The sequence below is a fragment of the Carex rostrata genome, chromosome 7 (assembly GCF_964058835.1).
Source record: "Carex rostrata chromosome 7, lpCarRost1.2, whole genome shotgun sequence".
In the NCBI taxonomy this organism is placed as follows: domain Eukaryota; kingdom Viridiplantae; phylum Streptophyta; class Magnoliopsida; order Poales; family Cyperaceae; genus Carex; species Carex rostrata.
Genome location: NC_135924.1, coordinates 12,876,129 through 12,903,798, shown reverse-complemented (window position 1 = coordinate 12,903,798; position 27,670 = coordinate 12,876,129). Strand labels below are relative to the sequence as shown.

The following is a 27,670-nucleotide window of genomic DNA, read 5'->3' as shown; positions in this document are numbered from 1 at the left end:
GAAGGCATTTGAACCCTTCTCATATATATATAAGCTTCACATAATCTAGCCTAGGTTTTTCTGATTTGTTTTCCTTTCTATTTTCATGTTTGATGCTTCAGGAAAAAAAAAAAAAAAAAACAAAGAAACTCATCAGACAGTTTTATTATGATCTGAACTTTGATCCAAAATTCATTTTCTATTAGTTGAATAAAGTCCTTTAAATTGTAGTATACAATGTTTATATATAAATATTTATTTATTTGCCTCTATTGTCGGCGCTTAATTATTTATTAAATATTTAAACAATGCTACGTGGGAGCTTTGGATTGCACAAGCCAAAGTGACTTCATTATATTGTTTTATTAACATTGCCATTTAATTCTAACACTTGTCGTGCAGAGACTTTTTTATAAAATAAAAAATAAGGGTCAAACCTTCTAATTTTAAATTGAAATATTTAAATCGATTTTCAAACTTGTAACTTTACACGTGGAGAGAAATTAAGTTAAAAGTCATATTTTGTACAAATTATTATAAACCATATTACCTTTTTTTTAATATTAGAAACCGCATTAATTATTTCGCAAAAATTGCAGAGCTCAATTTTGATTATTTTCCGGAATATATTCATCGGCTTAATTTATTGAGTTAGTTACCAAATGCATAACCTTTGGTTTTTATTAATGTGGAAATCTCGTTATAAAATAATGTTATTTTTTTATTATCTGGCTCGTTTGATTAGGGGTGGTAACGAGCTGGGTCGGTCCGAGCTAGGCTCTAACTCAGCTTGTTAATTTTGAATTGAGCTACAGCCGAGCGAGCTGGACCTATGGCATCTGAGCTAAAACCTACCTTGAAATCGTGACAAGTCAGTCCGAGCTGGCTTGCTGGGTCTGGCTGGATCATGTTTTAAGAAGAAAATGAATTTTGCAAACTTTTCGGATTGAGCTGAACCGAGCTAGACCGAGCTAGACAGTATAAAATACACACAAATTCACAAATTGAAGCCTAACCGAGCTAGCTCGTGAGCTGGTGAGCAAGTTAGATCCCAATTTGAACTCGTTAATTCTGAACTGAACTATTGGCGAGCTAGCTCGTTAACAGCTCAATTCAGTAACAAACGAGTTGTTAACGAGTGAATCAGATGTGAGTCACAATCAAGCCACAATCGAGTTACGAGCTTTTTTTTTTTTTTCTTTTTTTTTGCCACCCCTAGATTAACAAGTTTGACACAAGAAAACCTTTTATTTTTCCATAAAGCAATTGAAACATATTTTTTTTTATTATCGGAATCATTATACGTGGCATGTACTGAGGTACATGCTCCAAAAGCGTCTCTTCCTTCTTTTGAAAATTAAAATACACCAATCAAATGCCAACTCACAACGTTCAATCAGCAACCGCTGTCAATGTCTCCGGATCTCTTAATTTCTTTCCATTTTTATATTGATTTTTTTAGTATCTTGAATTAGTTTTAATAGGGGTTGATTCTCATCTCCATCTTTAAAACCTTATTTTATTTCCAACGCAAGTCTTTATTTTGGTTTCCGAATTTTTTTTTTTAATACCATAATCGAAAAAAAAAAACCAAAAAAGTCATGTTTTGAGGGATTTCGACATTTACCCGAGCCGCACAGCCAATCTGCGGTCTATTTATGAGGGCCGCAGATTGGCTTAGAGGTCCCCCAGAAGTACAAAAAATGCACTATAATATTGAATATATTTACGTTTTGGACCTCTAAGCCAATCTGCGGCCCCCCATAAATGGGCCGCAGTTTAGCTGTGCGACCCAGGTAAATATGAAAATCCTCCAAAACGGAGGTGTTTTGGTTTTTTTTTTTTTTTTTTCAATTATGGTATGAATAAAAATTTCAGTTTTGGTTTCATACTGTACACATGCAAAGTATAGAATTTGTGTGCTTCAGCAAAAGTTAAAATAATGTTGCCAATATATTTATCCCTTGTAAATTACAAATGCTCATACAACTATTTTTATCATATATATATTTTCTCTTTTTATAAGAGGAATTCAATACCATCGCTTCTGAGTTGATTTAACAATTTAAACTATTAAATAAACAAAAAAAAAAATCAATGAACAGAATGGTAAAACGATAATACCATTTGTAGCTAAAAAATTACAGTTTATTAACAGCAATTTCAATGAATCAGTCAATCATGTAATAAATAAATAAAATAACAGTTGACTAATTAACTAATTTTAGTATCTAATTACGTGGGATTCAAAGGATCGCAAACATCTCAAAATTATATTCCCGTAAATTAAATAAATTAAAGTTGTGAATATAATTATATAAAATTAGTCCCTTGTTAGACTGCACCGGGTATTTCTCTGAAAAGCATAATTCGCGTAACGATATTAATAGAGTTATTTTAACTTCATACAGAGCACGATCAGCAGATAGAAAATGAAAACATATACTTGATGCGCTGCTTATAGCTAAAAAAGCTTTGTCAATATATTTACCAGGATCGCTTGGAAAATGGGGAAATAAATCTGCTGCGATTCCAAAGGATCGCAGGATCCCTCCGTTCTAATTCCAACCGTTAATATGTTTTAAGATTGGTGCGAAAAATCAAACTTCTTTCGAGATTCGTGGATTTCAATAAATGAATGGTTAGGATTGGAATCTCAGAACCCTGCCATCCTTTGGAATCGCGCAGCAGATTTGCTTTTTGAAAATGGAGTTCACCATTTCCTTTTAAATGGAGAGAGTGAAAGCGAATTTTAGGCAGAGACGCATGTTCCCTCCACCGGAATATATATGGAATAACAGAGAACAGATCCCGCCTCTCTCTCTCTCTCTCTCTCTCTCTCTGGAAAAAGGGATCCAGATTCAAAGGCGAAACTAAACAGTAAGCACCTTTTCTCTTTCTATTCCCTCTTTATTGAACAAAATTCAGATATTTCGATCCGTTTGAAGGTTGTTTGTTCTTTTTCAAACGAGAAATAAGTAAATTTCTCAATTATACAGCTATTGTTGAAATCTTTATTGCTTAATGATTTGTTTATTTTTCGTTGGGAAATTATTCCGCCTTTTTTATAGCTATGTTACAAGTGTTATTGAATCCAGTTTGGAATTGGCATTTATTTTCATCCTTTTTTTAACATAATTTCAACAAGTTGGCAACCTCAGTGATGTAGCAGCTGCTCTTATAGAAATTCCTTTTCAATTTATTATTTTCACTGAATCATTTAAGCTTGTTGAGAATTGAATTCTTATCTGATTTCTGTTTTTCTTTAGCTTGTTGTTGCAATAGAAATTAAACAATGAGCGGAGCAGTGTTAGTCGCAATTGCGGCATCAATTGGAAATCTGTTGCAGGGCTGGGACAATGCCACCATTGCAGGTGATCTATTTACATGTCAAATTTTCAAGGAAAAAGATGTGTTTCCCCTTAAAAAAAATTCAAAAAGTCTACTGTATGTCCCTGCAAAATGATAACATGCTTCTGTATGCTTGAGAAATATGTCCTTTACTAATTTCTTTACAAAGTACCCAGCTATTCTTAGTCATTCCTGCTTTGTCCAATGTCTATGAAAGAGCAAAATGATGAGAATGGAGGATATCTTGGAAACTTTTGTAAGAAAAAATGGGGAGGCCAGTTCCAAATATACTAAATTATACCAAAATTCATCCCACATTTAAAATCTCAAATTTTGTACATTTGCTCAATTATATAAATTAATCTAATTTCATCCTCTCCAGGAGCTGTCTTATACATTAAAAGGGAATTCAATTTAGAATCTCAACCGACAATTGAGGGATTGATCGTGGCCATGTCTCTAATTGGTGCAACCATAATCACCACCTTTTCTGGCCCTGTATCAGACTCAGTAGGCCGCCGGCCAATGCTAATCATCTCATCAGTTCTCTACTTCCTAAGTGGCCTAATCATGTTCTGGTCTCCTAATGTGTATATTCTTCTCTTGGCACGCCTGATCGATGGGTTTGGTATTGGCCTGGCTGTAACCCTCGTACCAGTTTACATTTCTGAGACAGCCCCTCCAGAGATAAGAGGGCTGCTTAACACTCTACCTCAGTTTACTGGGTCTGGAGGAATGTTCTTCTCATATTGCATGATTTTTGGAATGACGCTTTCGCCCTCGCCAAATTGGAGGGTGATGCTTGGGGTTTTGTCATTGCCATCACTTGTTTATTTTGCGCTGATGTTGTTTTATCTCCCTGAATCACCAAGGTGGCTCGTGAGTAAAGGCAAGATGAAAGAGGCCAAGGCAGTGCTGCAAAAGTTGCGTGGAAGAGAGGATGTCTCAGGTATATATTAGAGAAAGCTTTTAGGTTTTTTCAGAGAGATCTCTAGCATGTATTCATTTACTTATTGTTCTTCTCAAAAATAAATATAAAGAAACAAAACAGAAGGCAGTTTTGAAGTTATACAACCTTATCATGTATAACTTATAGGGGGCTTCATGCATATTTGCCTTATTAAGATGAATAGAAAAGCTTTGCATAGTGACATACCCAATTTGAATTAAATGCCAATCAACAAGTTTCATGCTTTGGAAAATAGTTTGCAAATGCTTAAATTTGGATTGGATTCGTGGTTTTTCAAATGCTCAAAATCTCAGAAAAAAGCAAAGGATCCTAAGACTTGGGGGAAATAAATCTGCTGCGATTCCAAAGGATCGCAGGGTCCCTGCGATTCTAACCCCAACATTTATTTAATGGAATGTAGGAATCTCAAAAGAAGTTAGTTTTTGTGCAAGAATCTCGAAACATATGAATGGTTGGGGTTGGAATCGCAGGGACCCTGCGATCCTTTGGAATTGCAGCAGATTTATTTCCAGACTTGGGAGACTTACCCATGTGGAAACTTTGCTAACTTCACCAGAACTAACAGAATTTTAACTTCCTTATGTTAAACTTCTAGGTGAAATGGCACTTCTTGTGGAAGGTCTAGGCAGTTCTGGTGACACCTCCATCGAAGAGTACCTTGTTGCCCCGGCAACTGACCTCACTGAGAGTGATGCTCCATCAGATAAAGACAAGGTAAAACTGTACGGGCCAGAATCTGGTCTTTCATGGGTGGCCCAGCCCGTAACCGGCGGAAGCGTACTGGGAAGTGTGCTGGGCTCCACCGCGATGTCTCGTGGTGGGTCCATCATTGACACAATGATGGACCCGGTCGTTGCCCTCCTTGGGAGCGTCCATGAAAAAAACCCAGAAGCAACCAGCAGCATGCGAGCTGGCAGCAACCTATTTGCACACTTCGGGAGCATGTTCAGTGTGGCAGAGCGCGTGGGCCCCAGGGAGGACAATTGGACCGAGGACGACCCACATACAATGGATTATGATGACACGAGGTCGTCAGATCATGAAATGACGGAACATGATGAAGAAAGAGGTGATCTGGAAACACCACTTTTGTCGCAGAGTGAATTGCCGTTAGATCATGACAGTTCCATAGGGGAGGTGCAGGGGGCAATGGGAATAGGAGGGGGGTGGCAGCTGGCATGGAAGGTGTCAGAGAAGGATGGGGTCTACAAGAAGGTGTTTTTGCACCAGGATGAGGTGCCGGCATCAAGGAAGGGATCCATGATGTCACTAACGGGTAGTCAATTGCCTGTGAGTGGGGATTTCGTGCATGCCTCAGCATTGGTTAGTAGTTCCGTGCTGGGTAGCAAGGGATTGGTGATACAAGATGCGATCGGGCCCGCCATGGTCCAGCCGCCGGAGAACACTGCCAAGGGGCCCTTCTGGAAGGAACTCCTAGAGCCTGGGGTCAAGCACGCTTTGTTCACTGGTGTTATGCTTCAAATGCTTCAACAGGTACAGTTTTTGTACCTGCATTAACTCAAATCAACTGCTTCAATATATAGTGGAATTTGGAAGGGGTTGAATGCATTGTCAATGTATAATCCAAACCGTTTGGGATTTATTCATAAAAAAATAAAAAAAACCGTTTGGGATTTAAATTTTCCATATTAATAGAATGAGACTATGGTACTATGCATGGCACAAATTGGTTCATACTACAGATCAATATTTTCGTTTACAATGTCCAAATAGTCGATCTGAACCATTCAAGGTGGTCTCCATAATGACAATGTGCTTATATACTTAAAATTACATTTTTAGACTTCTTTTACTATATTTTTATATAGGTAGAAAATCACTGCTTTTCAAAGGTCTAGAATTTTAGATCAACTGATTTCATACCTATCTAAAAAAATAGTAAACAAATTCTAAAAGGTGTAAAAATTTGATCTACAAGTAAATTTTATATAAATATCATGTTCAACGGTTTGGATCGACTGTTTGAATTTTTAAAATGGAGATATTAATCCATAGCAGAGACCAATAAGTGCTATGCATAGTACTGTAGCCCCATTCATATTAATATATTTGTCTGCTTGTTTGTTTATGTTGTGTGGCATGTGGAAAAAGATTGCAAGTCCTCGTTTTTACAATATATTTTTTTGTTCTAAGCTTAATTGAATCGTTATTTTTTCTTTTGCAGTTTTCGGGAATAAACGGGGTGTTGTATTACACACCTCAGATTTTGGAGCAAGCAGGAGTTGGGGTTCTCTTATCAAATCTGGGAATCAGCTCAGACTCAGCATCTATTCTCATTAGTGCTCTCACCACCCTCCTTATGTTGCCATGCATTGGTCTTGCCATGCGGCTCATGGATGTTTCTGGACGGAGGTCAAATCTCAAATTCTTTTATATATATATATCAGTTCTCTTATCTTGTCACCAGCTAGATATTTGCATCTATGCGTCAGCATAGCAGGGCTTTACTTATTTTTATGCCCCTGCTCTGGATTTATCTATTTATATATAAAGACAGTATTATCTGATATAGCAATTAGAAACAATTAGCAATATCAACTTATGCTGAAAATTAGCAATATCAATTAGCAGCAATTAACAATACAGCCACCATTCTTAGCAGCAATTAGCAATATCAACTTATGCTCAAAATTGCATAGTACATACAGCCACCATTCTTAACTGGTGCACTGTCATTTTCGTATTAATATATGCTATCTGGCCACTTTAAAGATAATACCATAAATTGATGTACTGCCTAAGTTATTCCTGGCTAAAAGCAAATTGAAAACACCTCTAAGCACACAAACAGTAACATAAGTAAACTAGAAAGAGACAAAAACAATTAAGAGGTGGAAATAAAGAGAGAACATACTAATACCAGGCCAAATTGGTCTTGTACCATTCAAGCAAACCCAACCAGAAAAGAACCGAAACTAATACCAGTATGCAGAATGCTTTAATATTTTTGGGAAACCCTTGCTTTTAGAATGATTGAGAAATAACCATAGTAGGCTGTGCTTTAATATTTACCAAAAATGAAAAACAGGAGCCTCCTTCTGACAACAATCCCGATCCTGGTCGTTTCTCTGATTGTGCTAGTCATCTCCAATGCGGTTAACATGGGCATGGTGCCTCATGCAGTGCTATCTACTGCCAGTGTCATTATCTACTTCTGCACCTTTGTAATGGGTTTCGGGTAAGAAAAAATATTATACATAAAATATATTACTTTTTTTAATCAAGATACCGCTGTATTTTGCTGTAATTGTTATTATGCCCCAACATTTCTGGTACTCAATTACAAACCAGAAATCACTAAATTGCACCTAACTTTTCATGTTGAAGTTTAAATGGTACATGCATGGTTCATATAAATTAAAATTGGTTATAGGAAAACACCTAGAATATGTCCTACTATACATGCATGAAAACTAATAATACTATTTTTATATGTCAGGCCTATACCCAACATCTTATGTGCAGAGATTTTCCCGACCCGTGTGCGTGGCATTTGCATTGCAATTTGTGCTCTCACCTTCTGGATTGGCGACATCATTGTCACTTATTCCCTCCCTGTTATGCTAAATTCCATAGGGCTTGGGGGAGTTTTTGGAATTTATGCCATAGTTTGTTGCTTTGCTTTTGTTTTTGTGATTTTTAGGGTTCCTGAGACCAAAGGTTTGCCCCTTGAGGTTATCATTGAGTTCTTCAATGTTGGTTCTAAGGGTTTGCAAAATGAAGTGATGGAGTGAAGGGGTAAAAATGGGAAAAATGTTTCTTTTTTTTTTTGGATAATTTGAGGAAATTATGCCCTTTTCCAGATGGGAAAAGAAGAGGAAGCAAGTAGGCTATATTCCATTGCTTCTGTATAGGTGAGATTTCAATTTTGTATTTAGTTTGGCCCAATCCTTGTTTTTATTGACACTGTAATTAGATTTGTAATTTTTATTTAAGTGGGTCGACATTAATTGCTACTATTTTTTTATACAATCAAAAGTTAAAATTATAGCCGGTATGTTTTGTTGTCAGTTTAGCCGATTAAAGTTTCTAAAATTGGTTTGTTTTGTTGTCAGTTCGAAATTATAGGGTTCATTTAGCAAAATATACGACTTTAGGAACTAATTAAATGACCATAACAAAATAATTGCTATTATATGATCAACCACATGAATAATGTCTAATTTGTTTTGAAGAAATAAATTACAGTCGAGAGACAAAATTAAAGTACGAAGTAGTACTAATTTAAATGTAGGAGAGAAATACAAGGAATAAATTTACAAACTTCCCCTGCCTATATGCAAAGGCTGAGAATCCAAAGCGAAGAGCTTCTTACCAGAAATTCTTTTACGATGAACAAATTTACAAACTTGCCCCTGCATCATATGCAAAGGCTGAGGATTCAAAGAGGAGTTTCTCAGTCACCATGTAATTTGCTTCTGTCATGTAGGTTGATCAATATCCGGGTATGATGAAAAATTACTATTGATTTTCTACAATTTTGTTTTACCATGTGTGTGCGACGACCTCAACTCAATCAATATAGAAGAACACAAATTGAATAGAAGAAAGGAACAAATTTTATTGATCTCTAAGTAGTGTATTTATACTCGGGCGGGTACGGGTACCCCGGGTATACCCGGGACAGGTACGGGTACATCTCGGGTACGGGTATGGCGGGTATAATTTTCAAAAACCATACCCTATCCGTCCTATACCCTTACCCGTGTACCCTTGACGGGTAAGGCGGGTACGGGTACGGGTATTTTTTTTTTTTTTTTTATGTTGGTTTTTTTTTTGTTGGTTTTTTTGTTGGTTTTTGTTTTTGCTGTTTTTTTTTGTTTTTTTTTTTTTTTTTTTTGCTGTTTTTTTTTCTGGTTTTTTTTTTGTTGGTTTTTTAACAGTGTCGTATAAATGTTATTACGTGTTTATAATTCGACTTTTAAAATATGAATAATTCAATATCAAATAGTGTGTATATATATACATAAAATTATCAAGTCACATCTTTATAATTCCTAAATAATTAAAATTTGTAACTTATATATATAAATTATTCTTGCCAAAATTTATTTGTTTAGTCGCCTAAGTACAAATGTATTTATTTATTTCTTTAGACGAGTCATTTTATTTTATTTTTAAATTCTCGTTCTAATTATATAATTTCATAATTTATTTATATCTCGAAATTTTTAAAACAATAGAAGTTACCCTCCTCCTTTATTCCGGGCTTGGGACCGGCTATGTAAAATAACATAGGCGAAGTTCTAACTTTTTTTTTTGTTAGTAATTCTTCTTTAAAATGAATAATTTAAAAACTAATTGAAATATTTAGAAATTTATAATTTAAAAAATAACGATAAAGACTAAAAGAGGTTAGAAATTTATACCGACACTACCTATCTAGAAGTTCTCATTCCTATACCATTCTTCGCTATCTAACATTTACAAGAATAAATCTAAAAAACAGAAATAAAATAACAGAAATTAAAAAACAGAAATAAAATAACAGAAATTAAAAAAAAGAAATAAAAAAAAAAACAGAAATAAAAAAAAGAAACAAAAAAACAGAAATTAAATCTAACCTATTCAAAATAAATCTAACATTTTCAAAAATAAATCTAACCTATTCAAAATAAATCTAACATTTTCAAAAATAAATCTAACCTATTCAAAATAAATCTAACATTTACAAAAAGAAATTAAAAAAAAAGAAATTAAAAAACAGAAATAAAAAAACAGAAATTAAAAAACAGAAATAAAAAAAACAGAAATAAAAAAACAGAAACAAAAAAACAGAAATTAAAAAACAGAAATAAAAAAAACAGAAATTAAATCTAACATATTCAAAATAAATCTAACATTTTCAAAAATAAATCTAACCTATTCAAAATAATTCTAACATTTTTAAAAATAAATCTAACATATTCTAAATAAATCTAACATTTTCAAAAATAAATCTAACATATTCAAAATAAATCTAACATTTACAAGAATAAATCTAAAAAACAGAAATTAAAAAAAAAAAAACAGAAATAAAATAACAGAAATAAAAAAAAACAGAAATAAAAAAAACAGAAATAAAAAAACAGAAACAAAAAAACAGAAACAAAAAAAACAGAAATTAAATCTAACCTATTCAAAATAAATCTAACATTTTCAAAAATAAATCTAACCTATTCAAAATAAATCTAACATTTACAAAAATAAATCTAAAAAACAGAAATAAAAAAACAGAAATTAAAAAACAGAAATTAAATCTAACCTATTCAAAATAAATCTAACATTTTCAAAAATAAATCTAACCTATTCAAAACAAATCTAATTACTTCACATATTTTCAAAAATAAATATAACCCATTTTTTAAACCTATGAAAAATAAATCCGAATTTCAAAAATAAAATCTAGCATCAAAACAAATTTAATTACTTTACATCTAACAAATCTAACATAAACTAAATAAATCTAACATATTCAATAAATCTAATAAATCTAATTACTTAACAAATCTAACATAAAATAAATCTAACAAATCTAAATATCTAATTACTTAACATCCAATAAATCTACATAAACTAAATTTACTCTACAAAAATAAATTAATCTAACATGAAATAAATATAACCTTTAAATCTCGCGGAAAAATCTTGCGGAAGGTCCCGAACTTCGTAATTTTGATACCTTCGTAATTCCGTTTGCGTATTTGTAGAAGGAATTAAATGTACAACTATATATTTTTTTAACAATAAATTTAAAATTTGAGAATAATAGAAATTTAGATTAAGAGAATAAGAGAATTAGAGAATGAGAGAATGAGAATTGAGATGGAGATGTGAAAATGAAGGGAGGAAGAGGTGTATTTAAAGAAATTTTGGTTGGAGGGATAAAATTAAAATTTTTAATTTTTAAAGAATAACAGTAACAATAACAGTAACAGAAACAGAAAACAGAAACAGAAAAGACAAAGAAAAAAAAAAAAACCCGTCCCATCCGGTGGGTCCGGCCGGTCGAGTCCGGATGGGATGGCACCGGTTTGGGGGGGAAAAATCTGATTTTTTGAATTTTGAAATGGGATGAACAGTGGTCGGGTATACGGGTACGGGTACTCAGGTAGTCGGGTACGGGTTTAGTCGGGTACGGGTAAACTCGGGTAGGGTATGGTCGGGTATTGGTCTAAAATAACGGGTCCGGTCCGGTTTTTGCCCGTACTCGCGTACCCGAGTACCCGACCCATACCCGGGCTCGGGTACGGGTACCCCGGGCGGCGGGCACGGGCGGATATGGTCAGGTATACCCGACCCGGGTGTTATTCAAACTCTATCTCTAAGTAGCGATACAAGAACAGCAAGGAAAAACAGTAAGGAAGAAAGGAAGTAAAATTACAAATGATTGATAATTGTTTTCCTAATCATACTCCACAGACTAATTCCCTTTTTATAGGCGATGCCCCTAGAGGTGGAATAAATCTAATCCATGCTTCCAATCTTTCAATTGAATCTCCATGCTCCATCTCAGCACTTGCGTGTAACAGCCTGGTCACTCATCTGGTTTTGTTCTCCTCTGTTAAAAGGTAATGCCATCCTCTCCATTTCTGACACTTTGGGTCCCGTTCTCCATTCATTTAATTTCTCGTTAATAGAGGTGGGGTCCTTCTGCAGCGTCCGATTTCTTTTAAAAAATTTGCCCGTTATTTGAATGACTATGCCCGAACTCCTTTCTTCTTTTCCATCTTGTTTGACTAAATCCAAATTGGACTGGATAATTCCCAAATTCGCTCCAGGTTCTGACAGTGTGTCTACTATGGATCAATTTGGATCGAGACACTGTTATTTGGACAAATACTGGTACTTAATTCAAGATCTTCTCTTCGTTTCCTTCCGTTTCCTTCCGTTTTGTGATTTTTAACTTTTGTTTTGCTTTTAGCCTTTACATATTCTCCCTGATAAGTTCTACAGTTATCTAAAATGTGTAACTTTGAAAGGAAATTAGTTGTTTTTTCAAAGGACAGAGAATACAATATGTATCTAAGAAGTAGAATATAGCAGAAAACAAAGAAAAAGTATTTGATGTTGCCTGAGACACCTAATTTATCACAGCAAATATAACAAAACGAAGTTAAACTATAAATTTTCAAAAAAAAATTTGGTCAAATCTGAAGCCTCTCCTTACTAATGTCCAACACTGATGGTGGTATTACCTTCATAAAGAATGGTTATAATGTCTTAAAAACAGTATTGCAACTGAAAAGAATAATGAAACAAAAAAAAAAAAAGACAGAAAATCCTGCGGCTAAGTTTCCTACATACATACATTGATAAAAGCCGAAACCTTCCATACGGCTTACCCAACGAATTCATCAAGACCTATTGGATGGAGCTCAAAGCCGAAACCTTCCAGATAATGCTCAAATTCTTTGATAACTGCCTCAACCTAACCCAATTCAATGAAGCAAACATTATAATGATCCCCAAAACCGATGCACCAAGAACCACTTCAGATTTTCGCCCAATAAGTGTTATCAATCTAATCCCAAAATTGATCACCAAGGTATTATCCAATAGGTTGAGATCTAAATTGCCGGACTTGATTTCATCTAGGCAAACGGCGTTTGTGCATGGGAGACAGATATCAGAGAACTTCGTGGCCACGAGAGAAACTTTGCATCACATATCGCACATGGGCAAGCCGGCTGTGTTTGCCAAAATTGATTTCAAAAAAACCTTCGACTCGATAGAATGGGCATTTCTAATACGGGTCATGCGAGCTAGAGGCTTTCCTGAGAAATGGATATCTTGGATGCAAGCAATTTGGTCGACTTTCTCTTCAAGGGTATGTATTAATGGAGAAACATCACGGCCGTTTACTCACAAGCGGGGTCTCCGTCAAGGAGACCCCCTATCACCTATGCTCTTCAATATAGCCGTGGATGTATTCCAGAGGATGGTACAGACCGCCAGTTTGATAGTGGGAACACCACTGTCAGGAAAAATCAGTGAATCCATATTGGCCTTTCAATACGCTGACGATACGGCAATAATTGCTAATGCAAATGACACCTCCTTAATCTCATTCAAACTCATCTTGCGGCTATTTACCAAAGCATCTGGCTTGCAAGTCAATTATGCGAAGAGCACTTTCATTCCACTAAACATACCTCAACAGGACAGGCTACGAGTTCAAGCAATCCTTGGATGTTCACAAACAGACTTCCCAATAAATTATTTAGGAATGCCACTAAATATCCGAGCACCGGTAAAAGATGATTTCTTACCACTGCTGGAGAAGGTAGAAAAGAGATTGGAGGGCTGGCAATCAAAACTTTTGAGTAGAGGGGGGCGCTTAGAGTTGGTACAGTCGGTTTTATCTACTATACCGACTTACCACATGATTTGCTTCAAATTCCCCAAATGGGTAATCAAAAGATTGGATAAGGCAAGAAGGAATTTCCTTTGGAGGAAATCAACTACTCATGTCAGAGGGGTCTCACTGTGCAATTGGCCACTTGTGTGCTTGCCAAAATTTTGGGGTGGTATGGGTCTGCCGAATTTAGAATTGCGAAACATTTCACTTTTATTGAGATGGTGGTGGAAAGGTTATAAGGAACCCAATTCTCTGTGGACTGTCACTGTAAAGAACATCCGTTGGCAAGGCAATTACCACTCGGGTCCAATGCTTTGGTCCTCCTCGGGCTCCTTTTTCTGGGGTCAGCTCCTCTCAATCAAACACATCTTCGTTTGGGCAACTCAGTGGACAATTGGAGATGGCCGATTGATTTCTTACTGGTATGACAATTGGGGATCTTTACCGATGGCCAACTCAGGATCAAGGCAGGTGGGCCATTCAGTGTCTCTGAGACAAGCAAGGGTACTGCGTCTGACAGCCCATCAGCAACTTCAAACCTTTCCGCAACTCACTGATCAGCCAGATGAACTGCTTTGGCGGTTCAGCTCAAATGGACAGTACAGCTCAGCTTCAGTTTACAAGATGCTCATAGGAGGAGGTCGTATCGAATGGGAATTCAGAGCAATTTGGAAATGCCATATACCACCAACAGTAAAGGTCTTTGCATACCTACTGTTAAAAGATAGATTACTGACAAGGGAAGTCATGATATGCCGGAATTTCAACTGCTCTGAAACAACGTGTCCTTTATGCGAAACTGGAACATTGGAGTCAGCAATTCACTTTTTCTTCAAATGCCCCTACTCATTGGAGATTTGGAGTAGCCTAAATAACTTAATGGGAGATGCAATACTGGTACAGGGTAGCACTGTACAAGAGGTATGGAGGAGGTCATTTAATAAATTCAAACATAATCCAGTAGCGCGCAAAAAATGGGAGGCCATCTTCTCAGCTGGTTGCTGGCAAATCTGGAAGCAGCGAAATAGCAGAATTTTTGAGCAGAGACAAGCACTGTCAGATGTGGTCATGCAATGGATTATTAATGATGCGACTTTGTGGGAAGTAAATTAGAAGGAGGCTGGAGAAGTTTTTCTTATAATTTTGGTAGTTCTCTTTTGCAAAAGTAGTGGTACAGGATATCAGGTTAAGCTAGGATGTGGTTGGCATGAATGTAGGCTTGCATGCCACAGTTTATTGAGGGCCAACAGGAATATTGATGCATGTAGCCTGTATAATCCTTTATTTCATTAATACATCAAACCTGGCAGCCACTGCCCGGTATTTCAAAAAAAAAAACATACGTTGATAAATATATATTCTCACAAAACAATTCCATCCAATTAAATATTTTGCTTTATATAGCACGAAACTAGCCTGTAGCACGCACAAACTGGAAAATACTGCAGCACACAGATAATTACTGAGGCAATGCTACTTTAGCTTCAAAGTAGAAAAGCAAAACTGGAAATAGAGAAAGAGACAATAGATTTTTAACGTGGTATCTCCCGAAGGAACTAATCCACGGGCCTAAACACCTCTCTAGGAGGTGGCTTAGTCGGCCAACCCAAGCAACAATTCCACTATTCCATGATTCATTCCTTCTCGGCGGAGCAGCCGTTACATACCTATTACAAGATTTTTTTTTTCATTTTACAAGGTTAAAAAGGATTCAATCTGCAAAAACATTTTTATTATAGTTAGAAACTTAAGATGCATAAAATAATATTACAGTAATGAGTGAGGCTATGGTAATATGCATATAACGCAACAATCAGCGCTATGAATTCATATCTCCGATTTTAAAGTCCACATAGTTGATCTGAACCGTTGAACATGATCTTCATGTGAAAATGTACTTGCAATCCAAATTTTACATTTTTTAAATAGATAGAAAGTCATTTGATTTGTAAATTATGGGCCATCCAAAAGCAGTGATTTCCTACCTACCTAAAAATATATAAAATTTGGTATGCAGGTACATTTTCATATGGAGAACATGTTTAACAGGTCGGATCGACTTTCTGAACTTTAAAAATAGAGATATGAATCCATAGCATGGGTTGGTTTGTAATATGCATTTTACCATGGCCTCACTCGACAGTAATAATCAAACATAAGAAAGTAAGTTCAATTGCTATATATTTACAGTTCAACCTTAAGCATATGTAAAACCCACAGAATATAAGAGAATCTCAGTGCTGTCTGATATCCAAAACAGTAATTGGGACTAATACTTCAGCCTTGGAAAAGTACAAGGATGTGGCATGGACTTTTTGTTTCTCAGATGTAGTGGTACAAATTTACATATACATAAATATGTGCATGAATAAGAATCAATATTTCCCAAACATAAGGATAAGATTTGTAATAGTCCTGACTTGACAATTGAAAGAGTTTGTACAATTCATAGCATGACCGGTACCATAACAAATGATAGGTATATATGTTAACATGAATGATATTTATAAATGGAAAAGCAAATGAATTGAAGAGAGAAGACTCATACCAGTTTACGAGGAGGGCGAGTATCACAAATCATCACCACAGGTATTTAAGAAAGTTTAGGCCAATCTGGACCTGATGTCATGCACCTCATCTGCAACTCAGGACAGCAACAATAAATACGTAGCTCTTGGAGGATTGGTGGAAGTTCTGGAAGTGATTGCAACATTGAACCATCAAAAATGATCAATTTGTTGACAGCAGAGAGGCTTCTTATTGGCTCTATAGAAAGAAGCAAGGGGTCATCTATGCCAATCTCATCCACAGAGAGCAGAGGTTTTTCCTGAGTGATGGGACTTGGTAGTTGTGGTTGGGTTGAAACGGATCTCTTCAATTTTGGCATGAACATTCTTAAAATAAAATAGAACAGGGTGTATAAGAGACTCCGGAAAAATGTAAGTGCTTTTATTGAACATGCCAAAAACCAACTGTTGACCTCATCATTTCGATCTGAAGTTTGTGTGGTGCCATCCTCCTTCCTTTCAGTCTCATCGTTTTCCAATGATAATGGAGAAGCAATTGCTTGAGATAACTCGGGACATTTATAAATACTCAGACGTTCTATAGAAGAGAGACCAAGTAAGCTATCCAGGGATGACAAGTTCAGGCAATCAAGAAAGGTTAGTCTTTTTAGTGTTTTACATCTGCTAAATACTTCTTTGGGAGGAAGACTAGTAATATTTTCACAATCATGCAATCTCAATTCAATAAGAGAATGAACATTTTCAAGAGCTTTTGACAAAGTTTTTTCTAAATGACCACATGAACCAATTCTAAGCATCTGTAGTGCAGAAGGGAGAAAACATTCTTCCTGCACCACTATCTTTTGACATATACGTATAATCAACTCTTTTAGTGAAATAAATTTATTGAAACCTCCTGGGGGCAAGTTCATCAGTTCCCAACAATATGCAATTTCCAGTTTCTCAAGATTCACAAATCGGTCAGGGTTTTGGAACAAACCTTCATTTAATGATACAATACTATCACAATGACTTATTGACATATCAACAAGATCTGATAAGCTCCCTGATTTTCTACTTTGATCATTCCAAAGACTTGGAAGAGCGTTCAATCCCAAATATGCAAATTTCAATTCCTTCACGCAAAGAGGAACAGGAGGCAAAACTTGCAACCTTTGGCAATCTGAAACATTGAGTTTTCTCAAACACTGCATCCATTTATTGGGTTGCTTTTCCAGACACCATTCTTCTAGTTGCCACATAGAATCAATCTTGAGCACTTCCAGAGATGGAAAGGCATCTACTACCAATGACCGGTTGCATTCATGAATGATCACCTTTACTGCATTCAATGAATCAAAATCTATGTACTTTAGGAGAGGTAGTTCCTCCAAACAAGGCAAGTTCTCGAAAGTACAATCATGAATTATTAAACGTACAAGCTTTGAAAGACCTTGTGTTGTGAACCAGATAGGAGGTCTTCCAGTACCCCTGTAGTTATATATTACCAACTCCTTCAAGCCATGAGGTGGTTCAAGGTGATCAAGCACATCTTCATTAAGATGGGGTTTATTTGGGTTTCCATAATCCCAATTTAATCTCAGTATATTAAGACTGACTTTGTCTTTCAAGTTAGCTTGTTCCACTTCCTCACGACTACCAACATCTTCAATTCTATTAATTATTAATCTCCGAAGGTCTTTCATGTCACTTAGCTCGCATATTTTAAATCCATCATCCTTCCCCACATTAAAAGACAACTCTTGTAGCAAAGTGAGCCTTCCTATACCAGCAGTGTTGTCTAACAACTCATCTTGTGCCGTGAGATGCCTCAGATTAATAAGTCTACCCCAGGCATTCACCTGTTCGAGTTGATTGATATCAAGCACATCACAAACCATGGTTTCTAGAAGGTAAAGTGCTGACACTGATTTTGGAACTGCATTAATTCTATGTGAAGAAATATTCAAGTAACGGAGGTGCAACAATTTATTAACACACTTAGGAATTTCACTCAAGTTATCAGCCAACAATATTAAAAGCCGAAGTATTTCCATTCCTTTCAGCATTTCAGTAACAAGTGAATCGGGTTGACAAGAATCACAATGTAAAATGAGTGTGCGTAAATTTCTCAAACCAGAAATGCTCAACCCACAAGAACTATTGATATCCACATACAAATGGCGAACTGTATTTGGAATAGACTCCACTTTTTTTGTACTAGTTGTCAAGCATTCTCCTTGAGAAACAAATATAGAAAGGTCATGTATCAAATCATGCATGACAAATTTATCTTCTCGAAGATCATGTATCAAATCATACCTGACAAATTTATCTTCTCGAAGACCATTTTCAAAATAGATGAAAATTGATTTATTTATCATTTCATCAAAGTATTTGGAACCTACATCCTCTGGTCTCATTGTGTTATTAAATCTCGGAGACACCATACCCAGAGCAATCCACATGTTAATTAAATCATGCTTACGAAAGACATGATCTTTCGGAAATATGCTACAAAACGAAAAACATGGTTTCAAATGTGGGGATAAATTTTGATATGTTAATCTCAAAGCAGGCATGATATCATTATGGGTTTGCTCTAAGCTCCATAACTCACTTTCTAATATACTTCTCCAATGTACCTCGCTTAGATCGGAGCATAATATCCCTCCCACTGTCTTTGCTGCCAGTGGGGACCCTTTTAGTTTTTTCACTATATCTCTTCCAATTTCCACCACCTCCTTATGATAATCGGGGTCTTCACCCCCAAAAGCGTACTCTTTGAAAAGATCCCACATATCGTATTCATTCAAACTCTCCAAAATAATTGAATCCATTACATTAGGTCCAACCAATGTGGCAACTGTTTTCAATCGAGTTGTTAATAATATCATGCTCCCATTCTTTCCATGTTTTAAAGGAGCTACAAGTTCTTCCCATCCTAGTTTATCATTTTCGTTCCAGATATCATCAAAAACAACCAAAAACCTTTGAGACTTTAATTTCTCTATAAGTTCTGTTTGAATCAAAGCACAACTCTCAAAATCTGCTTTTTTCTTGAAAACAAATTCATACAACTTCTTTGTAATTAATTCCACGTCGAAGTTGTTTGAAATACAAACCCACATTCTCAATTCAAAATGTTGTATCACGGTCGGATCATTATACACAAGTTGAGCAAGAGTAGTCTTGCCAACTCCACCGACCCCTATGATGGGCAATACTGCAAAATTCTTTCCCTCGGTTTTGCAAACGGGGTTCAACAACTTCTTAATGATATCCTCCTCCTCTTTCTCCCGACCAAATACACGAGTTCTCAGTACTAATCTAGTTTGACGGCTACTGATGGTCAACTTAACCATCTCCTTTTGGTCCCTGTTTGATCCTTGCACGAGCGTGTAAAACACAACAATTTCAGTAGCAACCTCATCCATTTTCTTCACTGCCTCCATTAACCGATTTAAAAAGTGGTCCTTCTTGATCGCACGTAAAAAAAAAGTTCTAAAATCCGTGATAGCCTTGTCTACCTTGTTTTTCTCAGCGTTCAGTGCTCTTTCCTTCTCATAGTTGTACTTTATCTCGTCCATCACATCATCAGCTTGGTCGGCAGCGTCCCTGAACTGCCATAGCCACTTCTCCAGTGCCGGATTCTCCTCCCTGATCAGCCCCTGGTCTACAGCATTCACCACCGCTTGGATCTTTGGCAGGGCCTTCCGAAGCCGTGTCAGCTCGTCCTTCAGCCCCAGTTGCATCTTCTTTTGGTCCTTGGCATACTCGATGAGCTCGTTAATCAGCTTGGAAATGACCGCGCTCGCGAACCACCCACCGACAACAAGTCCCACTGCCATCGAGATCTCAAAATTTCAAAGAGAATGCGTGATCAATAACAATTTTGGAATTCAACTTTCAAAAAAACAATTTTGGTACTCTTGTGCAGAAAGTAGACGAAGAAAAACCAGGCAACAAAATGCTTGCTTTAATTCAATTTTAAAACTAAGTCAAGTTGGTATGGTGGCCGGCCATTATTTATTTATTATTAACTTTTTTTTTATTAAAAACTAAGTCAAGTTGGTACGATGCATTATTGATGTCCGCAGAATCAGTTGAGAATTTTTTTTTAGGAAAATTTCCTGTATGCCCATCTAGTGTATTTATACTCGGGCGGGTACGGGTACATCTCGGGTACGGGTACATCTCGGGTACGGGTATACTTGGGTACAAGGGTATACGGGTACGGGTATGGCGGGTATAATTTTCAAAAATCATACCCTACCCGTCCTATACCCGTACCCGTGTACCCTTGACGGGTAGGGCGGGTACAGGTATTTTTTTTTATTTTTTTTTTTGCTGTTTTTTTTTCTGGTTTTGTTTTTTTTTTTTGGTTTTTTTCTGCTTTTTTTCTGGTTTTTTTCTAAATTTTTTCTTATTTTTTTGGGGGGAAAAAATCAAATTTTTTTAATTTTGAAATGTGATGAACAGTACTCGGGTATACGGGTACGGGTACGTTTAGTCGGGTACGGGTAAACTCGGGTAGGGTATGGTCGGGTATTGGTCTAAAATAACGGGTCCGGTTTTTGCCCGTACCCGCGTACCCGAGTACCCGACCCATACCCGGGCTCGGGCACGGGTACCCTAGGCGGCGGGTACGGGCGGGTATACCCGTTAAGGGTATTATTCAAACACTATGCCCATCTAAACTTTTAAAATAGCCAATATCTCCATCAAATCACCATAATATTCCAATATCTCCATCAAAAATTAATTTTCTTTTTTATATGCCCTTTTGTTTATTTTATTATTTATTTAATTATTTTAAAAATTAAATTGACCATTATACCCTTATTCTGTAAACAAAGATGTCCAGTTATTTTCTTTTCTTTCGCCTTCTTTTTCATCCACCAGCGACTCTCCCAAGTCCGAAATCACCAGCAACTATTCTCATGCCACCGCCCCCTCACCTTGCACACCGAAGTAATTTCACCCTGACACTCCTCCGCCAGTGCCTAACACTTCTCCGAGGTAAGTTCTCTCTTGCAGCTTTCTGTACTACTGATTCTTTTCTCCATCTCTTCCTGGATCACCGCTCTCTGTCGATGCAGAAACTGAAAAGATAAATAGAAAGAAATATTGCAATTAATATAGTACATCATTGCCTCCGTTTGTTACATCTAATTACATCATTGCCTCAGTTTGTATCCTAATCAATCTGTAACTGCTTCCGTTGCTTGTGTGGAGTCCAAACTGGGTGCTTCTATTGTAATCTCATTACTGATGCATCTCTCAGTATGTGTTGACCAAAGACCACTTTGTGTTATAGGGTTTTTAGCCCCACTCTATCTTGTTGCCCACACAGAAGCAATCCTCCGACTCAATGCCTCCTTCTTGCCGGTAAACCTCTTGCGGATCACCTCGCACATGAAATCTGATCACTTGCACATGGTCTTTTGATGTCATCACACATGGATTTTTTTTGCTTTGACTTGGAGGGGGTTGATACTTGGTGCTCGTTTGTACCAGAAAACTTGAGAGGGTTTAAATCGGCACTAGTACAAACATTAGTTTGGCTTGTACCAGTCATCAAGGTGAATTGATATCTGATTATGGTTAAATATAAATTTTAGACCATAAGTGAGGTTTATTCATCTAAATTTTAAGGAACTCAGTACTACCATGTGCCAATAGACCATAGCAGTATATGAAAATGTAGAAACTTGTATCAATTAAAGTTAAAGGATGAGATGATTTGATTTAGTCAAAAAAAAGTTGAGATGATCTAAGCACGTAATTTATGGTGAAGTGGATCTTTAGCTCAAACATTTGGACAGAGTCCCTGAATCTTCAAGGGGTGATGGTTCGAATCCATCAAGATCCTTAATAATACATAATTTGAATTATAAATTTTACCCTTGAAAAATAAGTTTCAATCCAAAGCTTAATGAGTATATCAATGAAGATTCCTGCATATGTTTCAGCAATAGATTCTGAATTATCACTTAAGCATTTAGATATCTCAAATTTTCAGTTAGACAACTCTCATCCAAACTCTATTATGTTGATCTATCATATCTTTGACCTTAAGCTCTCTTTGTTCCCTTGTGGCTGGTTATAGAAACTTGCAAAGATCATGCCATGGCTGAGAGCATACTGAGCATTTTTCACCGTTCCCAATGCACCACCTTAAATCTGGAGAAAATTCTTCTCGAAGCTTCATCATCTCACACCACAACCTGGTATACGAGTTAAGCTTGTTGAAGTGGTATAGGGTGTTAGTGGGCTAATGGTCGGTAGTATTAGTACCCACAATACCGTGCCAGTGGGTTCTGACAAGATCCAACAAGTGGGTTCTGACAAGATCCAACAAGGGACCTCTCACAATGCCTCTCTGATTTCAGGTCAGTCTGTTTGGGCATGCTTTACTGATGCTTCTTAGGTCTAGAATTGGGACAGTGTGCTGGGTTTCTTTTTTCAGCAATATGATACGCTTGGGGCATATAGGGCAAAACCGTGCACAGCTTCATGTCCCTTGCAAGCAGAGGCAAATGCACTCTTGGAGGCCGTCAGATATGCGGTTCAAATGAGCTGCTACCCGTGTGAGTTTAGAACTCATAACTACACTCTGGCAGATGCTGTCATGCATATTCACCTCCCTACAAATGTAGATTGGCGTGCAGCAAGTGAAATCTAGGAAATCTGGTTGATTTTCAAGCACAACAAGCTCCTTACATGCTCTCATATTAATAGATAGCACAATGAGATGGCAGACTACTTGGCGAATAGCGCATGAAGAGAGAAGATAGATTATACATGATTTACTTTTCCAATGTTCTTGTAATGTTGTTCTTTGATTAAGTGAAATGTCGTTTCTATCTTATCCAATTGTAATCCTTGATGTAACTCTTCTATGTTGAAATGAAAATTGCATATGGGTGTGTTTGTTTGAAATAAAAAAAGAAAAAGAACAGTGCCGTGTCAGCAGAGAACATTTTCCAGAGGTTCTTCATTACCAATGTTTTATTGAGAAACTGTAAGTCTCTTATGCCAAGCCCCCCTCAATGCTTTATCTGGAGTTCTATTTTCCAATTAATATACGTCATGTATCTACCTTGCTTGTTACCCCAGAACAATTGTTTGATTATTGAAGTTATTTTGGATAGAACTCCTTTGTGAATGGAGGCCGTGGACATACGGTACAGACACAGTAAAGTGGATTCTAACACCAAACATATGAGGATAGTTGCTGGCTATTTACAATTTGGAAGAGTCGCTCGTACTCCAGAAGAAGGCGAAAGAAAAGAAAAGAAAATAACTGGACGCCTCTGTTTACAAATAAAGGGTATAATGGTCAATTTAATTTTTAAAATAATTAAATACAAAATAAAATAAACAAAAGGGGATATAAGAAAGAAAATTAGTTTTTAATAGGGATATTGAATATTATGGTGATTTGATGGGGAAATTGGCTATTTTAAAAGTTTAGATGGGCATACCAGAAATTTTCTCTTTTTTTTATAGAAAATATTATATAATAAGAGATGGAAAGAGAAAAAGTATAAATTTTTGACGCATAGAAGGATGGATTGGAATTTTAATTTTATCGATTCAAAAATAATATAGAAAAATAGATGGAGAATATTATAATTTGGATATACTAGAAAGATTGCGACAAATGGTTCAGATTCAAAATTTGAATTGAGATCAATGGTTCGAATTCAATTATTTTTTTTCTTTTGGACTTCACACTAGGCAGCAATATGATAAAAATGTTTGCCACAAAAAATCTAGTCTGAAAAAATAATTAAAAATAAATTATTGATCTCAGTCCAAACTTAAATTCAGATAATTAATCTCGATCCTTCTAGTACATTCAAATTACAAAATCATATATTTTTATATATTATTTAATAATAATTTCTACAAATAAGATATTTTCTAATTCGTCATTGGAATCAACACGAAAGCGGGTTAATTAAAAAAGTAAAATATTTTCTAATCTCTCTTATTTTATAATATTCGGACCGGATTCTATGCAACACAAAAATACAAAGCTGCTTTCCTCTTCCTATTTCCGAAAGGGCAAATTCATCTCATCAGAGCACCTTTTTCTTTTAGGAAAGGACATCTCCCAAATGCTGCCCACTCAGTTCTGGATTTCGAATGGAGAGAAGGTTTGTGTTATAAAAGGCCTCAACTATTATTTTAATCTTTAATGTCGGATTAATTTGTATTATTTTAATCTTTAATGTGGGAGTAATATTTTAATTTTTTTTTTGCTTTTTTGTATTATTAAAACATATCTTTTGATTATAATATTTGAATTTTATATGTACAAGTGAATTATTTGAGTTAATTATTCATGATTCAATTATCTGATAATTATTTATTTTATATATGTATTCAAATTTGTATTCATAAATTATTTGTTTCATATCTATATTCATTTAAAGTAAATTTGGTTTTAAATTTTGAAATTCACTATCCGTATTCATATACCACTAAAAAAATGCTTGTTGGTATCGGACAAAATATGGTATATAATAACGGTTTGACCCCAGGTGTAAACGCTAGAAGTCAACACGATAGAACAATAGTTCCAAATAGTTCTACCATACAACACGCTAGAATGTCATTATGCATACTAATTAAAGCAGGATTAAGTAAAGATTCTGCAATTAAAACAGGATTAAGTAAAGATTTTAGAGGAGAAAGAGGAATAAGAGGAGGAGAATGAATAATTAAATTGCAAGTACAAGAAAAATGAAGTGGCGTTTTTTTTTGGATAAATTATACAACCATTGGAAAATACAGCACTGAATTTGAAGAAATCTCACCAGCGGAGGGAATATGATCAGGCTGGCAACAACATGGAGCAACGGAAAAAACTCAACGGGAAGAGGGGAGGAGAGTAGTAAGTCAAAATGAAGCCGATGTCTCCAAGACAAGAACAGGCGACAAACAATAGCGGGAGAGGTCGGCGTGGATGCGGCGAGAAACACGTAGCAAGGGAGAGCACGTGGCGAGGGCAGGAGAAAGAGGGAATTACACCTGCCACAAATTCGGACGAAATTCGAAAGAAAGCTTTACTTAAGCGGTATGACGTCATCAGACGTAATATGGACGCATCTGAGTCCGTCCGTTGTCAATCCGACAGTAGGTAATAGGGTGTCACCTTTCATCGCTGATGTCACACCCCATTCAACTTTTGCTTTTATAGTATATAATTACAGTGCCAGGTGGAATTAAATAATGTATAGATGTAGAAGCAAATATTTTTAATTTGAATTTACAGTGTTAACCACTGTTTTAATTAATCTCAGTTCAAGAGCTTTTGCAAATTCTGAATTTTTATACAGTTAGTTGCTTCAGCAAGCACGAGAAATTATAAATCTTCGTTTTGCTTTCATTAATTTATGTCTTTTAATTTTATTTTATAATTGTTTCATGTTCCTTATTATTTTTTTTATGAATTATTCTTCATGACTACCCCAGTCCCTGACCAAATAAAAAAGCAGGGCCACGATCTGCAGTCTAGGCCCAAAATATGGGCCGTCTCTCCTATATGAGGCCCAAATAAGAAAATACTTTCAAACAATACGGTACCAATCCAGGCCCACTACTGATTCTCAAGGGTTGTTGGTATTTTGGGAAAAGCAATTATATAACAAAATTATTGTGTGCATATGATTTTCATGTACAACGCTCACTTTATCTAATTGAAAAATTGGGCCTCGGAGAAGCATTTTTGGTGCCCTACAGCCTCGGAGTCATCTGATTTGTATTAAGATTCGTGCACAATTATGCATAAATCTCAAAATTGTCAGCGTGAATCTCGACACGATTCAAGTAGCTCTGAGCAGACATCAAACCAAATTTGATATGATGCTCGTTGTACCACCCCAATTCCAAGCATTATACCTCTATATCATTAATTGTTCAATTGATCTGTACAAATCTTGAAGTTGTTTGCGTGGAATCTTGATGTCCAGCGTGTGGCGCTAAATGTACATCAGACCGAATTTGATCTGATGCCTATCGAAACATCCTGATTCCAAGCAATATACCTCTATATCATCAATTCATCATGTGTACTATGGAAAAGACCCCCTTCTAGACTTTAAAATCTCAAACATTAAACCATGCTTCCTTGGGACCTTTTCGAGATTTTTTTTTTAAAATAGAATTAAATTTAAATATTTCAACGAAACAAGCACACTGAAACAGCTCCACTGATCATGTCGGTGGAGGCAAAAAATAAGTATAGTAAGCATGCACAGTAAGCATAGTAGCTGCCTCCACTGATCCACTGTTTTTCATAAAAATCAAGTCCAATTTGTTTGTTTCGTTGAAATATTTAAATTTAATTTTTTTTTAAATCCATTTTCGACGTGTCAAGGCTACTTTACTTTTCTAGGTTGAATGAGAGAAATCATGGAACTTTGGTCCAAATTTGAGCACTTTCAGAGTTGTAAAAGGTTAACTTTTTGCTCTTTGCCTGCATGAAACCATATTCCAAAAAATTGTGTTGGTACTATCTTTGTTGACATCAAATTAATTTTGAAAGTAGAATGGTCGTTTTCTCTTTGTATTGAGAGGGTCCACATTTAGATATTTATATATGGCAAGTTTAGACCTATGAATTAAGGTAAAGATATTAACAACATTGTTTTAATTTCATGCTATAATGCACAAATTATATATTTTTTATTTTAATTATATTATCCGTACACTACATGCTAATAGAGCGCGGTATAAATTTCAATGTACTATGAAAAGAAGCAAAATTCTATTACAATTTTGATAAGATTATTTTTTGTTCGTACTTCATTTAGTCCGGCACTAGATTCAAAAGTAAATTGTCACCGCTGTCTAGTGCAGCTGCCAGCTGGTTAAAACACTTCACTCTCTTACGGAAGAACGTGAGTTCGAAAAAGTGTGTGTTGCCTAGGGGCTATAATAAATAAATAAAAAGATTCAAAAGTAAATTTAGCATAAAGCTATTAAATGATTGTTCTTTTCTTTGAGGCAATGAGCGGCCATTTTTATTAATAACCCAAAAAAAAAAGTTTTTTACAAAAGTAACTCCAAAATCTGAGTTTTTTCAAATATAACCAAACCGCCAGGGATGCTGGCGGTCCACTTCTATAGCAGACCGCCAGTGTGTTTTAACCAGACTTGCAATTTTTTTACCTGAAGGCCAGCAAATTTTGGCTGCTACTCTTTATGATATTTATGATTTTTTAAATATGAACTTAAGTCAAAAGTCATAACTTGTTATTTAAAGCTCATTAAATAGTTCAAATCTAATCAGATCATGTCAGTCATTTTACCTGATTATTATAATTTTTTATTAGAGGACGCTTGGTTGGAGAATTTTTTTTATTCATAGAAAATAGTACAAAATAAATAGGGACAGATTCATAATTTCCGTTAGAGGCAAAAAAAATAGTGAATAGAATTTAAATAGCTAATCAGATTCCAAACTCTCGGAATCTCTCGGAAATG

At 35.8% G+C, this 27,670-nt stretch overlaps 2 protein-coding genes across 3 annotated transcripts; one reads left to right on the top strand and one right to left on the bottom strand.

Annotated features, from left to right (window-relative positions):
* The first annotated feature begins 2,778 nt into the window (after nt 1–2,778).
* LOC144557059 (monosaccharide-sensing protein 2-like) lies at nt 2,779–8,247 on the top strand. Its single transcript, XM_078305610.1, has 7 exons — nt 2,779–2,859; nt 3,249–3,353; nt 3,713–4,279; nt 4,896–5,794; nt 6,486–6,673; nt 7,350–7,499; nt 7,761–8,247. The coding sequence occupies exons 2-7, from the start codon at nt 3,275–3,277 to the stop codon at nt 8,053–8,055; spliced, it is 2,178 nt and encodes a 725-aa protein (XP_078161736.1). The 5' UTR covers nt 2,779–2,859; nt 3,249–3,274; the 3' UTR covers nt 8,056–8,247.
* A 7,979-nt stretch (nt 8,248–16,226) lies between these two features.
* LOC144557043 (disease resistance protein RGA2-like) lies at nt 16,227–20,066 on the bottom strand. 2 transcript variants are annotated; one of them, XM_078305590.1, is made up of 2 exons: nt 18,516–20,066; nt 16,227–18,464 (listed from the first exon to the last, which is right to left on the bottom strand). In XM_078305590.1, the coding sequence occupies exons 1-2, from the start codon at nt 20,017–20,019 to the stop codon at nt 16,255–16,257; spliced, it is 3,714 nt and encodes a 1,237-aa protein (XP_078161716.1). In that variant the 5' UTR covers nt 20,020–20,066; the 3' UTR covers nt 16,227–16,254. The 2 variants fall into 2 exon arrangements, with proteins under 2 accessions (XP_078161716.1, XP_078161715.1); XM_078305589.1 differs by having other exon boundaries at nt 16,227–20,066.
* Nucleotides 20,067–27,670: the final 7,604 nt, after the last annotated feature.